This window comes from Argiope bruennichi, chromosome X1 (assembly GCF_947563725.1).
Source record: "Argiope bruennichi chromosome X1, qqArgBrue1.1, whole genome shotgun sequence".
Classification (NCBI taxonomy): Eukaryota; Metazoa; Arthropoda; class Arachnida; order Araneae; family Araneidae; genus Argiope; species Argiope bruennichi.
In genome coordinates this window covers 67,229,723-67,246,032 of record NC_079162.1, presented here as the reverse complement: position 1 = coordinate 67,246,032, position 16,310 = coordinate 67,229,723, and the positions used below count along the sequence as shown (strand labels likewise).

Genomic DNA, 16,310 nt, shown 5'->3' with positions numbered 1-16,310 from the left:
TCCGATTTTCAATAGAATAAGCATGTTATTCTTTTATATTATTAATCCAATTTTATTCTGAATATCATATTTCATGAAATATATTACATAATATAAAATTATAATAAATATCTGTGACCCGGTTACCACGATTTGCATCTGAATTTTCTAATACATAATAGCACATGTTTTCAGTAACTCTAATGTCTTTCTGAAAATATTAATTAAAGGCAGTGAAATCATTAAAATATTTTATTAAAATTTTGAATTTAAATTAAATTTGAAAAAAAATGTTGCCGATATACAACAGACTTTTTTGTTCTATTAATGCATTTGTATATTTTCGTTAGAGCCTTTCAAAACAATGTCACAGATATTTAATATAGTATTTCAGTATACTTAGAAATTTTTAGGGGATACAATTTAAATAGTTTAAGTTTCACAAGGATTTTAAACGCTTTATACAAAATATTACATATCATTGAAATTATGAAGCATAATATAATAAAATATTAATATTATATTATAATGAAAAGCAAATATTTTAGGAAACAAAAAATATATCAATTTATACTTGATTAATAATCAATTTATGCTTGATTCTTAATGTTATATATTCCAGAAGTTCCAACATGATTTATATCTTGTAAATTCATTTTTTTTAAAAAAATTGACTGACATAATATATTAAAATAAAAACTTTCATTTATAAAATCTTTCTTTTTTCAGAAATTATTACATTTAAATCTTTTGCCCTATACTGTTTTTTAATACTGAATATGTGATCATGCTGTGTTCCATTAATTTTCACTTTTCTAACTTTAGTTCAATTAATCTACCCCTTCCCATTCTAAAATATTTTATTAAATATATCTTTATTTATTGAGATATACATTATTTTAACCAATTTTAGGCATCCTATTTTAGGGCTTGGAATTGCAAAATATCAGGAAATTTAAAGGAGCTGAGAATCTTTAATAGATTTTAAATTAAAATCAAGTTCTATTTGCGAAAGGTGGTGAAAACTTGTTCTATCATCTTCCTTCAAAGTTCTCAAATTACGATCTTTTTCTATTGAACCCACAAACTGTTTTCTGATGGCATGGAAGATTTAAGAGCAGGAGAACTTACGTTATTTCAAGACAGCCAGAACATGAATTGATGGCGCTGCTTTTGAACTGGAATCGGAAATAAAATAAATACTTTCGAATCTCAAATACCTACTTGCATATCCGCTCTCTTCTCCGATCATAAGTTTTTCCATACAAAATAAAACATACTTACTTCAGTGAGATGTTCTTCATGAAAAGTATTTAATCTTTATAACTGAAAACTTCAAAATTGGCTTGATATTTTTCATGCAGATCTATGAATCAAATTTTGTTTTCTCGTTTAAGAACAAAAACTAAGGATTAATACGTTTGAGATGATTCATTAATAAATGTAAATTGATGTTTCATAAAGAAATCAAGATTTTTCAAATGCAAATCGGAAATTTCAGAATATTAATTATGTATGAATCATAATATTTTTTCTGATCTTGAAAATTAAGTCAATGCTTCAGTTAAGCAAGAAATAATTTTAGTAAAGTTTGAGTTGAAATCGTTTAAACACATTATTTGTGTATTGGTTACGCTTCTTCCAAAATCGTTCAAGGTAGTGTGCTCTCTTTTGTCCTTTATTTCAATATTATGTTACATTTTTTTATACACAAGTTTGAAAAAGAGCATGATGAGCTAGGAGGTCAAATCATAAGCTTCAGACTTTTTAAACGAGTCTATATTGTTGCATTTTTCAATGAATATTTTGATTTAGAGTTCAACATTCATTTCTTCCAAAGCCCGAATTGCATAATTTATTTTCGTTAAATATCATCAGTATTATCATATTTGATATATGAAGTCATGTTTCTTTTTCATGCATTTTTCTTCATATATTGCTACTCTTTTTCAATTCCTCCGCTCACCGGAAGCTTCATAGATTTTTACTATACAATACATAAAAAAAAATCTGTACAAGGATGACTTCAAAAACGTCGGAAAATTTATATACAACAGTCCTCAAACAACAATCTTCAGAGATTTTTTTTAAAAACCAGCAGTGTTCCAGCCACTGCCTTTTGGGGGCAAGACCCAACAATGCCCACTCTACTCTCAGATCAATACAGCTAGCAAAAACGGCAAGAGAAAGCAGTCTGATAAATGAATAAAAATAAATAAAACAGGATGATCGTGACAGCTAACAGAATCGATTCATATTTTTATGAGATGGCCCAGAAACTACAATATCTTGGACAAAATTACAATGGCGAAACATGATATCCATGACAGCAACATGATGTCCGTATAGGCCGGATGGCTAATAAATACTTTATTTAGCAGCTCTGTTCAAATTTAATGATCAATTCTTAAATGTAAAACATTATTGATTTCTCAAATTATGAAATAATAAGTTTAGGCTGCAAAAATTGAACAGTGATCTGAAGTTTTACTATCATACTAAAGGCAACTGAAGTAATCTTTACTTTTTGTAACATATTTTATCTTATTTTTTTAAAGAGATTCTGGCTTTATGTAAAATGCTAGAAAAAAGAGTCGAGGCGAAAATCTTTTATGATTCCAAATGAAATATTTTCACCAAATAGTAGATCATAGTCTTTTGCTGAAGATGAATTCGTTCGTTATCGAAACACATATGAAACCGCATGACTTCAAATGGCAGAGAAATAGTGCCTAGTAAGGCACTTGGTAAGCATGTTGCTTCTATAGCGATGAAATGTCTCTTACAAAATCCAAAAATCTCTTTGATTTGTAAACAAGAATAAAAATATTTGGTTGATTTGTAAATTATTCATTGTATAGGGAAACTATGAGTTAATATTTCTGATATAGGTATAGTAGGTATGTAAAAGAAAATTAATGTTGACAAAGTCAATCCAAAATTATATTTCTGTCTGTTTGGATTTCTGTAGGCGAGTTGATTACATGTTTTCCGAGTCACAAAGCAGCACCATCTTTTCACCAATGCACGCATCCAATAATTTTGACCTAATTTTTTAAAATAAAAACCCAAATAACCTGGTGAATTTGTTCTTTAAGTTCTCGACCCTTCCTGTTCAATTCAGGATAAATCCTCCATACCTGGACCAATGAAAGAGATGTGAAATCAACCAGTGCTGCCTAATTGGAACGAGTAGATTAACATTGACATAAGGGAACGCCGATTAGGAAATGACAACGGTTATACCCTATTCATCTAAATACTTTACATATACGCACAAACACAAAATAAACAAAATTGCCTGCTATGTACAAGCTGGTATCTTAGACATGTAGTTGGTTGTATCCAAATTATTTCTTAGGAGAAAATAAATATTTACCCAATTTGTATTTAAAATTCTTTTATACATGCGATGATTGGAAAGAAAATATTAGTACATATTTTAGAAATAAGCAATAAATAGTGCAACTGGTAAAAAAAGGGAAAAAATGTGAATAAGGTTACGCTTTTACGTTTTTCTTTATAAGAAATTCACAAAAACGTTTGAATAATACTGAACATTATATTGGGGCAGGCAAGATTAATTGTATAAAAATGTTACAGCTGGTACGAATTCCCTCTACGTAATCATCTGTATTTTACCATCGGAATACGTACCTCTGAAATCCATTATGACCTTGGGAGCTTCCAGATAAACAACCAACAAAAGAAAAAAAAAAGCCGTACAAAACAAAAACAAAAATTCCTTTCTTCCCGTAGTCCCTATAGAGAAATTATTAAGTCACAAAAAGTTAGCTTTACAAAGTTTCCACTTACCGTTTAAGCACTTTTCTATGATACGAAATTTCCTGAATTCGAAGGTTTGGCATAATTTACATAAAAATAGAAGGTTCCGAATTCTTCCCTTCTGTACTTCAGTGAAACTTCTCAACTAATATAATATATATACAAACCTTCTGATTCAACTTAGATTGGTACAGTTACTTTAACGGATACTTTGCCGGTTTCGTCCAATTTTCTATAAATTTTTAAAGTGGATAATTATATCGTTTAAATAAAGATTGTTTTAAATAAAGATTTCATTTGATTTTAGCCCTAGATTATATAAATGGTTTCATAATGAAATCAGGCTTAGTTTCAAAAAAACTTTACTAAAAAAATAAAAACCCAAAATTCAGTTTCTTATTCAAGGTTTAAATTCAGCATGCAATTTTTTTTTGGAAATTAGTTAGTGTTTTGCTTTACGAAAATAAAACTATACACTTTTATACTCAAAAGCAACAAAAAATGAAGTTTAAGGAAATATTAAGACATAAAAGTATTAAATACAACTGCTGAAATTGTTGATCAGTTTTACAATGAAATGCAACTGGTGAAGGTTACAATTTGTTGTCCATGCCGCATGATATTGCTACATTCTAGAAAGAAATTTAAACCAAAAACGGCCCCGGCATCCTCTGGACCAGACAAAGAAAGAGAGATGATCGTCTCCATCCGCAAAATTTGTTTGGGAATGATCATAAATAATATCATCAAAAGAGCCTGTGTGTTATATTTTATGTACAAAACATTGTTTGCCAAATCTGCAGACTGTTTAAATGTAGGACTGCATACTTTGCGAAGAATAACCATCCTCATGGGAGTAGAAGTGTGCCGGTCAGTTTTGATGAAAACAGGTGAGGGTCTTGCCCGTCTGTACCTCTGGTGTCAGGACATGGGCCCGCTTAGAGGAAAAGAAAGCAGCAATTTTGTTTTTCTTTCCTCCTGGGGCCCGAAAAAGCAGTTCAGTGACTATGGCCGATGTTCTTCAGAGCATCTGAAACTTCCAAGCCGCAGACTTATCGCTGCTGTACTCGAGGCAATCTGTACTTCCAGGGGGTGGTAGACTGCCGTTTATGGGAGGCGTCCTGGAACTTAGAGTCTGGTGAGCCGCCGAAGAAGCCAGGCCACCCATGTGAGTCCCTGTCATGGCAGGAGCACTCATCTGTGGAGATGTCATGGTTGTGACCGGCATAGGTGGTGGCAAATAGTCCATGTTCATGTTGCCATAGTGATAGGAGGTGGGTCCGTACGACTGCGAATAACAACTGGGAGGTGTATTGGCTGCCATTTGATAGGAGCGTTGCATGCAACTGTTAGCTCCCATCAATTCCGCAGCAACGGGGCTGATGGTGGCCGGACTCCAGATACTACTGGAGTTAGTATTGGAGGTGACCGGTGGTCCACCGGCTGAAGATGATGTCGAGGACGAGTGCGGCGGTGGCAGCGACGGAGGTTTGTATGGGGATTCACCTCTTGAAGAAGGCGGCGTCGACGAAGATGGTGGACTTTTCGCTTTTTTCGGTCGACTTTTGCTGCTACCGCCATTCTGCTGTTGCTGCTGTTGTCGACATTTGGCTCGACGGTTCTTAAACCAAACCTGTTTGTAAAGAAATGTCTTAAGTATTTAATAGATAAATAGATTGCTGATAGCTTTCTGTTTTACTTATTGAAAATATTACCACTTTGTAACCGTGTTATTTTTAATAAATATACTTAACCTAATAAGGGAAAATTTAACGAACTTAAACATAATTTATCTGCATGTTTTTATTTGGGAATTATTTCTTGAAGTTTTAAAAGATAATATCTGACAAAAAAATGCTAAATCATATTAAAGCTAATCTTGACTTTACACGCTTCAAATACAGAAATTAATTCAAACGGCGAAATTTGCATTATAAAATTATCATAAAATGAAATGAAGGGTTTATTTAAAATAGAAATAAATTTTATTTTAGCGTTTATTTGTATAAGGTATGAATTTATTAACTCTTTAAAAGCTTATTAAGAAAACTATTACTTCGTCTGAAGAAGAGTCCGTGTAATTAAGTTATCAACTAGAATACGATATATCAGATTCACTCTTGTTATATTTTCGTTGATACCATTATAAAATTTTATTTAAAAGGTAAAATGCATTTTGAGAAAGCTTCGCCATAATAAATGGGACTATTTAATGCGATTGGGGTAGAAATGTTTGCACGCAAATTACTTTTTCAAGTATCGAGATGCAAGGACACAAAATCAAATGATTCATTTTACTCATCGTTCTGTAAAAATAATTGCGCTTAATTAAGGCAGTAAAAAATTGAGTGATATACTAACAAAGCTACTACATTTTAATTAGTAACTTAAATTTCGTGCGAATAACTCAATCCCATTATTGGTAGGTAATATCCCCTTAACAAGATCTAATCCTCAAGAAAAATTATTCTAAGTTTTGATATCAAACTGCTCTCAATGCTTAATCTGGCAGGAAAAAGAGGGTGCAACTTTTCTGACCCCTCCATAAATCTTTCATTCTCACCTGAACTCTTGATTCCGGCAAGTTGATCTTGAGCGCTACTTCTTCTCGCATGAATATATCAGGATAACGAGTTTTGCTGAAGAGGGATTCCAGAACATCAAGTTGGGCTCTCGTGAAGGTCGTCCGTTCCCTCCTTTGCTTTCTAGGGGGTGGAGCAGGGGCTGCAATACACACAAAACATTCATTAGTCACCCACTAATCCTTTGCGAAACATAGAAAACACATACTGAATTTATCGGACCAAGTCGCGATACGTCATTTGTCAGAAGCAAAGCGAGGGTCAATGCGTCCAAGGTGACTGGGGGGTGTGCACTCGTTCGAAATGGAATGCTTTTTTATATAGAGGAATCCTTTGGGATGCATGAGGCCGATTTTGGATCTAAGATTGATGGCCCGATATGCTTTCAAAAAGAATAATACCCAGACTGTTAATTCCATACGTTTCAAATGATTCTACTTCGTGAAGTCTCCTTTTTTGGAATGATTTTTTTTTTATTTAATCTTTATAGGAGATAACGTCTAGGACATTCCTCGTGGGACAAATGATTAAGTGACATCTAATCCGATTGGAGTGAAAGTTGTTACAATGTATATTTTAGTAACGGAATATTCAAACTGGTAAAGATTAAAGATTCAAAATTAACGAATTCGACTTGCGAGAGTTGTAATGAGATTGATTTTTCGACTTATGATGATTCAAAAATAAAAATGTGGCTGTGTCGGTAAAAGTGATTGCTGTCATTGCAGGTTTTTCCTTTGAAGTAGTTTCCTGCCTCATCATATGGAAATAATGAACGCATTTTAAGCTATTAATTTTTAAAAATTTATTTATTTTACGCTGAAGTGATTCAATTTTGCATAAATAGTTTTTCTTCGTGTTTATAGTACTTCTATAATAATAAATCAAGTGCATATTTTAAAAGAAGTTTAAGTAGGTATTTTAAGCAAGTATGGACCAAAGTTAGTAAATCAAATATATTTCGATCATTCCAAAAGGGAGGGGGGATCACACAAATTATTACTATAAAAATATTTTAAAGAATACTGAGCACCCTATCCTTTTTACCAAACATTTTATTTATAAATAAATTAAGTGAATGGACATTATTTATTAACAAGAGAGGAAAAAAAGAATGTTTTAAATTATCTCAAAATATTTTCATTTTAAATTTATCCAAATGCAAATCTCGTTCGAAAAAAATACACATAATAGTACACTATAGAAATGATTATTATGAGAAAAAAAATGCGTGTATATATGAGAAATATTTATGAACTATTAATAAAATTGGATGTGAAAAATTATGAAAAATAATTAAATATTTGCATATTAGGATACGCATATTATATAAATATAATGCCTCCTCATTGGCGGGAGATCTTTTGACAAGAGTAGATTAATGCGCACAATTAACAGCGCAGGATTATTTTATAGGCTAAGTGGGCAACAGCCTAGGGCTGCACAGCTTTAGCAAACACAAAATGTTTTTATAGTATTTTCAAGCTAATCGAATTTTTTTACATACAGCTGACTTTAAAGGTCATACATATTCAAATTAAAAATTAAGAATTTTTTAAAATTTTTGAACACTGTTAAGTTTTTTAGTGTTTTCAAGTTTAATTACAGATTATCGTGGTGTAATTTTTTATCAGTCTCAAATAACTCGAAGTTCAACAGCTCTGGCAAATAATTATTTATTAATTATTAAATAACTTGTTTATTTTTAACTAGATGCGTGGTTCAGCATAGTCGGGTTTGCCCGTTTTTCTAAAAAAAAAGCCCATATTCACGCATCCATCAATCATCCATCTTAAGGAAGGAAATCCTTAAAGGAAAGAAAGGAATTTCTTGTCCTTTAGTGAAAATTCTCAGAATTGAAATTCTGGTATAGGAACAATTCCCCTTCACCCTCTACAGCTATACAGAAAATCTTTTCAAGTTTGCCCATTGGATTAACTATAACCATTTTGAAATTTCGGAGTATTTAAATAAAACTTTGAGTATGGGAAGCAGTTGGATTCAAAGAAAGATTTGGTTGCACACTCCATCTCAAGGAGGTACCGTTACTAAACTATTAACTCAACCTTCTCCTTCAACAGGCTCAAAAATGTATCTAATTCTTATTCTCACCTACATAGCGAAGCGATGGTTAGCGAATTCAAAAGCATTTAACCTTTTGGCCTCCGTAGATTAGAGGCTCGGAATACCGTCACCACTAGGGGAGAGAGAAAAAAAAAGAGAGAGAAAGAAGCCTTCCAAATACTATTACTCGAGTAGTAAGAAAAAAGAGGGATGATAGCAAAAAAAAAAAAAATGTAGAAAGACAGTGACAAAAGGCAGCAGAACTCTCCCTTCTACAACAGTAAAAAAGAAAAAAAAAATCTGTTTCTGGAAAGGTAAAGAAAAGTACGAGTAAATGTGTTGCTAATCCTGTAATGACCCCGAAATGAAGTACGTATTCGAAGGGGAGCATGAGGGGTGCAGCTTCGCTTCATTACCATTTCCGAAGCTGAAAGATTCCTTTAGACGTCCTTTCTGACTGGATGGAGGTTGAAGTAAATGTGTGGCTACAGAGGTTGCGTCGAATGCTGCTGGGCTTCTATTTGTAGTCACGGTTCCATTATGTTTCCCTTGATGGAGCTGCATCTTAGTCTAATGGAGCCGTGTAGTGTTATTTGAACAAACAACGAAAAGTACGCCCGAAGAGTTGGTTGCTCTGACCAATAGGCTTCCAGCGAGTGGTTTCTCGAACTCCATGCGTGGAGCCATTTCGTCCCCTTTGACCTGTTTCCTCAATCTTTGAACAAAGTGCATTTTTACACTGAAGTAGTGGCTTTGTTGTGCTTCAATTAATGTAAGGTAGTGGCTAAAAAAATAGACATTGTAATTTTTGGACAATAAATTACCGCGGATGTTTCACTTAGGTGAACTGACGGCAGCACTGCCTGCTGAGAAGTAAGAATTCATAAATAAAAAAGCAGCGTTTCACTAAAAAAAATTTTATTCATTCCATTTATTTTCATTAATAAAAATTGTTAGGAAACGATTTATAAAGTACTGGTTTGTAAAATAATAACAATTTTTTTTATTTATGAAAAAAAAATCGAATTGGTTATCACAAATTGAATGCACTGTGGTGAATGAAAGAGCTATCTTTACACTAATCGGAAAAAGAAAAAAAAATTTCCCTAAAAAATAAAAAATATTGTTTCTTCAGTTACTGAACCATCTAATGGATATGTGAAACTTCTTTCTTGAAATTTATTATTTTCGATGGTTATTGGAACGCCATTATGCTGCAGATATAAATCCATTTTCAGCACAATACCATAAAAGCAATTAGCGTGTAGGGAACTTAAATTTTAGTTCTTGAAAATTTTAGTTCTTGATCTGTAACACCTAATGGTATAAGAGCTATTTCTTATTGTATTGTCACAAAATAAAATGTATAAAATAAGACTCATCTAAGCTTAATAGAAAGAAGTTCGTACAAATTTTGACTTTTGAACATTTTACATTTTTTTTTTCTTACGTGTAACGTCACAATGCTTCTTACGTCCTTCTAAGGAGCGCCGGAAAAGACTATGAAATATCTTCTATCGATTGCTTGGATTCCCTCGGTGCATTTGAAGCTACGCCGTGACTCTCTTCAAGAATGTATACCCTAACTCGGACATGAAATCCTTCGGAAGAAAACATCGAATGCTCCATGGGATGCTCTCTCTCTACATAACAACACTTCGTTAAATGGCATCGCCTATTTTATATTTCTCTATCTCTGCAAAAGTATGCCAACCGTGAATCTATCCTCCGCGTGTGTGTATTAGATATATCTATAAAATAGGGACCAGCGTCCGTCTTTTGTCGATGCTATCGCTTTCCGGGCTCCGATCGGGCAGGAATTCCATCTCTCTGCTAACAGTCCTCCTCGAATTATCGAACCTCTCTCTAAGACCTCCTCAAGGGCGGACCGGAAAAGCGAGAAAATCTATCCGGCCAAAGAAAATGACAGCGACGTCCAGCTCGGGGGTCACTGGTTGCTAGGCGACGGCAGAACGACGAGATCTGCGATGCGATGGTCTGTCAATAAAAGGAAGCCGCCGCTTCCCTTCTCACAGAAATCGATGGGAAATTTTTGAGGTTGCCGTCTCCCAGTGCGCTCTGCATTGCAGCTCTCCTCCCCTCTTCCCGAAGAGTCCAGTAGAGATCCGTCCTCATCCGATGGCCCTTCCTCTTACTAGAGAGACAAAACCTATCCCCTCCAAGGACCCTTAGCTGCGACGGTTGGAGTGCCTTCTACTTCCAGGCTTTACATGGGAGTGCCCGTGGAGGGAAGACAATTAACATTTGGGTTGGAAACTCTGGGTCTACACAACAAACTGGTGGATCGCTTCAGTTTACCGATTTTCTTTTTCTTAGACATAAATATTATCCATGCAAACAACTATATGCAAAATGATCACGGAATTTGAATTCTTTATAAAAATTACTAGGTGAAATAATTTAGATTCAAGCTTTGCAGTAGGATGCCTTTGGGTTGGTCAACAAGGACCCATATTAAGAATTGGGGAATAGTTTCAGTCAAGTGGTTCATTTTCCCGGATTATTATCCAAGTAAATAAATTTAGGAGAGCTGACATAAAAATTGTCTAATCTATAAAAGTAAATTAATAAAAAAAAGGTCTCGAATTTTAGGTGGGAATACTGTTTACGGGAGACAGTTGCCTGTCTATGAATAACTTAATAGTTGCAAGTAGGGATATATAAGACATTTTTCAAAAGGAATAAGCATAAATAATGTTTGTTCTTCTTAAAAACGTAAAGATAAATAAATCTTTAAAATTAATTTATATTATTTTAATTTATATCAGGAATTTTTAAATTATGAGATGAGATTTGGAACTTTGAAGCTTTGATATTCGGGTTTGTAATCAAAGTTAAACGTTACGAATAAATTTCTGTTAAAAACGTTTACTGATAAATTTCATGGGAAAAGTCCAAGTAAATCGTGTTTAAGTTACAAATAATTACCTGATTATAATACTAAAGTTATTTACAGATGAAATTCCCACCATCTTATCAGGATCTTTATAAGTTTATAGACAGCACTTACAACTAAAATTTTAATTAAAATAGACTAATGGTTTTAGCTTTTTAAATTATAAACCTTTTTCAACACTTTTGGTTAAAAGTAATCAAGAAAACAATAATCAGCTTTAAAGGGTATTTTCCGATTATTTCTGCCCAGGGTTTCTTTAACCACTTAACTGTTTTATTTTCTTTACTATCTAATAAGACGACACCTTCAATTTTGGGAATATTTTCTTACTTTTATTCAAATGGAAATCCATTGAATGCTTGACTTATTTATGTATTCGAAGTAATTTTATTACTGAAATATAATTGTTATGAATGGTTTATTTTTTTGCTTACAACTATCAAAATTCGATAAATCGATGCACGTATGGCAAACGGGCAAAACAGTTAAGCGGTTAAGGAAGTGTTTCTTATGAAATTTTTGTGGCCGATACATATTTAATCAATATCATCAAAGCCTTTTTTATCAAAAATTACAAAGGGAAAAAAAGGATTTAAGAAAATGTATCGAAATTCACTAAGAGTTTGCATGGATTAAAAAAAAATTACCAATCATTCATTTACATCTCATTTCCCCCCCCCCTGGATTGCTGAGTTTTTAAAAAAAGAATTTTTTTAAAAGCTGTAAGAGATTAATAGAAATTTTGATCTATTAACTTAATGTTTTTTGCCAGAAATTGGAAATTATTTTTTCTCCCAATTAAACAATTAAATTGGTGCATTATGATGAAATATAAAAAAAAACTTAAATTTATTTTTATTTTGACGAATATATGTAAATTCTTCACAATTGGTATATATGGAAGGAATTAACATTATAGCTCCTGCAAATTGTTATCACCCTTCTGGAGAACAAATATTATCTCTTCCACGCAAAAATTGCAAATAATAAATAGGAATTAGTTTTTCCATGGAATTGCTTTTTGAGAGAAATAATAAATACTAAATATCAAAATTCTCGTTTAACATTAGGAGCCAATACAAATTTTAGGGGATATAATAAATCTTTTAAAGATCAAAAACAAAAAGAAACGAGAAATTTAAGGGGAAATCGACAGAATGCAAAAATGAAGGTGTTTTAGATAGAAGATGAATAGTTTCAATCAGAAATTATAATTCAAAATACAATTTCAATCTGAATGAACAAATTTCTGAATGTCATAAATATAAGAGACAGTCAAAATTTCGTAAAATATAAAAAGTATTTTGGCATCTAATAGATTATATTATTTTATTATTAAAAGCCTTCTCTTAGATATTCAATAGCAATTAACATCATTTTAAATATAAATGAACCTTTTTGTGCCTTTAACTCTTTTTAAGAAATTCCAAAAGAAAAGAAATTAGACCAATTGAAAATTTATTATTTAATGATTAGTAAGCTTTTATAATTAATATTCCCATGAAAGCAAATAATAACAATGACGATGATGACTATTGGGATAAAAATGTAGAAAATAAATTTTAAAAAAGGATTTTACCAAAGTCGCAATTATTCTTAATTTATTCGTTTAAGTATTAAAATATTTCGCTGCTTCAGAAATAAGGCTATAAAAGATAACTGGACGATGTAAAAAATGCCAGAAAGTATCCAATTAAATGCAAAAAAAAAAAAAAAAAAAAAAGTTTTTCCATTTCTCCTGTTGCTAGAAATGCGATATCCTTTCCCACTCAGAAAGGAGTTAAAATTAATATTTCTACATGAAGAAATTATGATTCAAATTTGCTTTCAGCACAAAATTTGTAATTCATAAAATTAAAAACTCTTAATTAAAAATTATAAATACTGAGTGGGTTATTAAGGAGTAATATATTCCCTATTATGTCACTTGAATTAAAAGATTTCTCTTTCGATTTTACCAACATCATCCATACGCGTATCAACCTGACTGAGTAAGTATCCCCTATGAGAAAATCTAGTAATTATAAAAATCAGTCTCCGCTCGGGGAAAGGTATCGTTTTTCATTAAGGTGTATAGATATTTTTTTCCTCTATTCTTAACACGAAGTCCAGCTTCCTCATTACCTTCAATGCATGTGCTGATGGAAAAAAAGAACTCATAAAAAAAAAACGAAAAAAAATTCTGATTTATCGGTCACATGATCGCTTTTAAATCGTTTTATGGATTAACTCTTGGAATAAGAAGAAGATTGCTTATTTTTTCACCTCTCGGAGAAGAAAAAAAATAAGTGCCTATCCCCCCTCTGTCTATCTCTTTTTCTTCTACTCTTTAATGAAATATTCCGATTATTCTATTCTTTTGTAAGCTCATACACTGGAGAATGAGTCCCTCCCTCCTTCTCCCCTGCTCCAAGTGTTATTTATTTATTTTTTATCCTCTCTCATGGCAGGGGCACATTAGCGAGAGTCATTCTTAAATTCAGATTTTAATCCATAGGTACGCCTCACTGAATATTTCATAAATTTTCTTTCAGTGGACATAACGATATTTTGCTAATCTTTTTTAATCCCGGTCGCGAGTCTATTCAGTCCCATAGAGATTTTTGTCGTTATTTGCGTGGGACACGATTTGAGGCCCTTCCTCCCTCCCCAAAACGGTTTGCTTTTTCCTCGCCAGATGGGGCTGCTTTACAAATCTGTGATGCAAACGTTCATAGGATTTTCCCCAAAGCCCCTCTTAGGCAGCAAAATTCTAACTGCTCTAAGTCCTAAATCCACTTCGTACTCCATCAAAATTCTGATTCGACGCCTTTTAGGATAGATTATCATATATCTTCTTAGTAGACGAGTAAGCGCTTTTGAACAAGTACTCCTGGGCAAGAGTTAAGCTCGCAGATAATGCCTTTTCGCCATTCCTTGGGACTCATTTTACGCCAATGAAATATGTCGCATAAATTCCCTCCCGTCGAAAATCACTTAGATGTGTCTCGAAAATCGCATATCGCTCCAAATGTTTCCACTTCACGAGTGATGTTGCTTTTAATGACGTGCCAATCACTCACGGGCAACCAATCCCAATGACGTGCCGTTAAAGAAAAAGAAACAATCATCGGCTGATTGAGGACTTCTTTAAATGAGTAATAAAATTTGTTTGGAATTTAGCGACACTTGTCTCGAGTGTTGGCGAGTAAAATGGTTGAAGCATCCTTTTAATGATGTCTTTGCTGAAAATTGTTAAGGTAAATGAAGGATTTTTCATCTATCGCTCAGAAAGGAGTCTTTAAAATCGGTAAATGATTTATAAAAAGGCATAACAAAGTACTGTTAAGAAAAAAAGAGACAAGCGTTATTTTGATGCCTACCTCTTTATATTACACACATTTTTTGGGACTTGATAGACACACTCTAAAATTTCAAATGCTTTCACCTTCAGTAGTTGCAATTTTTTTAATGTGTTAATTAACACATTAAATTAATTGAATAGTAATTGATATAATTATTTGATGAATGATGATTCAACATACAACTGTTCAAGCTGGGGAAGATTTAATCTCGACCACCACTTACAATAGCTTTACAATAATTTTATGCTACTGAAATATATCGCGTAAAATCCCACCCGTCAAAAATCTTTTAGATGACATACTGTTAAAGAAAAAGAAACAATTATCTGTTGATTATCGACTTCTTCAAATAGTCGCAAGATTTTTTGGGAGTTATCAACAACGCTTCTAAATAAAATGGTTGAAATATCCCTTTAATGATGTCTTCTCTGAAGATTCTTAGGGTAAATGAGCGATTTTTCACCGATTACATAAGTTTCTAAAATCAATCAGTGGCTTATCAATGGTCTAGAAGATGTATCGTTAAGAAAGAAAAGAGCAATAACATGCCAATTATCAAGGCTGGGCTATCGAATAGGCAAAGTAGGCATATGATCACCGCAACCTTGAGAGATCAGGAGCTGTATTTTCAGAATAATCTGTTTTGCTATCATTTGATTTACAAACACCATGCAATCGAATATGCAATCATTTCAAATTCAAGCTTCGTTTAAATTTGGGACGTATTTTTTAGAGGGGAAGGTCATGTTTTCAGACTCGCTTGTAGATCAATGGGTTTAGTGTGTTTTGCAATGGCTGAAGGGCTAGCACGCCCACAACTTTATACATTAATAAGTGTTTACCGATTATAACATTGATCAAAAATAACAGAAAAGTCTACGGAATTAATTTTCTATAATCGATGTTTCCTGACAAAAGAAAATTTTTTTGAATTTAAGCTAATATATTTAAAATATCAACTAAACAAAGACACTTTTAACAGATTTAAGCAATTTTATTCAAATGTATTCATTAACAAAATATAGGATCTAAGCAATCAAACGTTGCAGCGAATTCAGCGGCATTTTTAAGAAGCATTATTTATTTCTAAAATAATGAGAGAAATTAGTTGTCTACTAGCTGGATTAATACTCAGAAAGAAAATGAAAAATTTCAAGAGCTCAACGAATTTATTGCACTTATCAAATGCGAAGGGACAAATTTCGAACAAAAAAATGAGCACTTCTGGAAATTTAATGCCATCAAAGTATTTTTAGCGTTTATTAAACAGCTTCAACTGTTCGTTTCTATATAATGTTTACACACTGCATTCGCGAACATTTACTTGGATTACTGCAGCTCTTAAAGGGTTCCATCAAATCAATCGATGGAAATAAAAGCAAGAAAAGAATAAATAGCGTGGAACACTGCAGTAGATAAATTAATTACCCACTCTTTTGTCAGTATCAGTATAGGGACTGAAATTCCGAGCAAAAGAATGCGCGTTTATGTTGATATGACAGAGCCTGGTAGAGCTGAGCTCCAGTAGAAATAACAGAGCACCAAATACATGGATCGATCGGAAATAAAAACGCTCTAAATTTTATCTCACAAAACGGATCTCTATTTTAATGTTCGAGATAAGTAGTCTAATAGGTT

At 32.7% G+C, this 16,310-nt stretch overlaps 1 protein-coding gene across 2 annotated transcripts in view; it reads right to left on the bottom strand.

Annotated features, from left to right (window-relative positions):
• Positions 1–580: 580 nt before the first annotated feature.
• LOC129958862 (homeobox protein OTX2-B-like) overlaps positions 581–16,310 on the bottom strand; it is a 115,394-nt gene continuing 99,664 nt past the window's right edge. For both annotated transcript variants that reach the window (XM_056071582.1, XM_056071583.1), the window contains 2 exons: positions 6,329–6,489; positions 581–5,398 (listed from right to left, as the gene is read on the bottom strand). In XM_056071582.1, the coding sequence (XP_055927557.1) occupies positions 4,787–5,398; positions 6,329–6,489 (773 nt within the window). In that variant the 3' untranslated portion in view covers positions 581–4,786. The remainder of the gene's footprint in view (positions 5,399–6,328; positions 6,490–16,310) is intronic.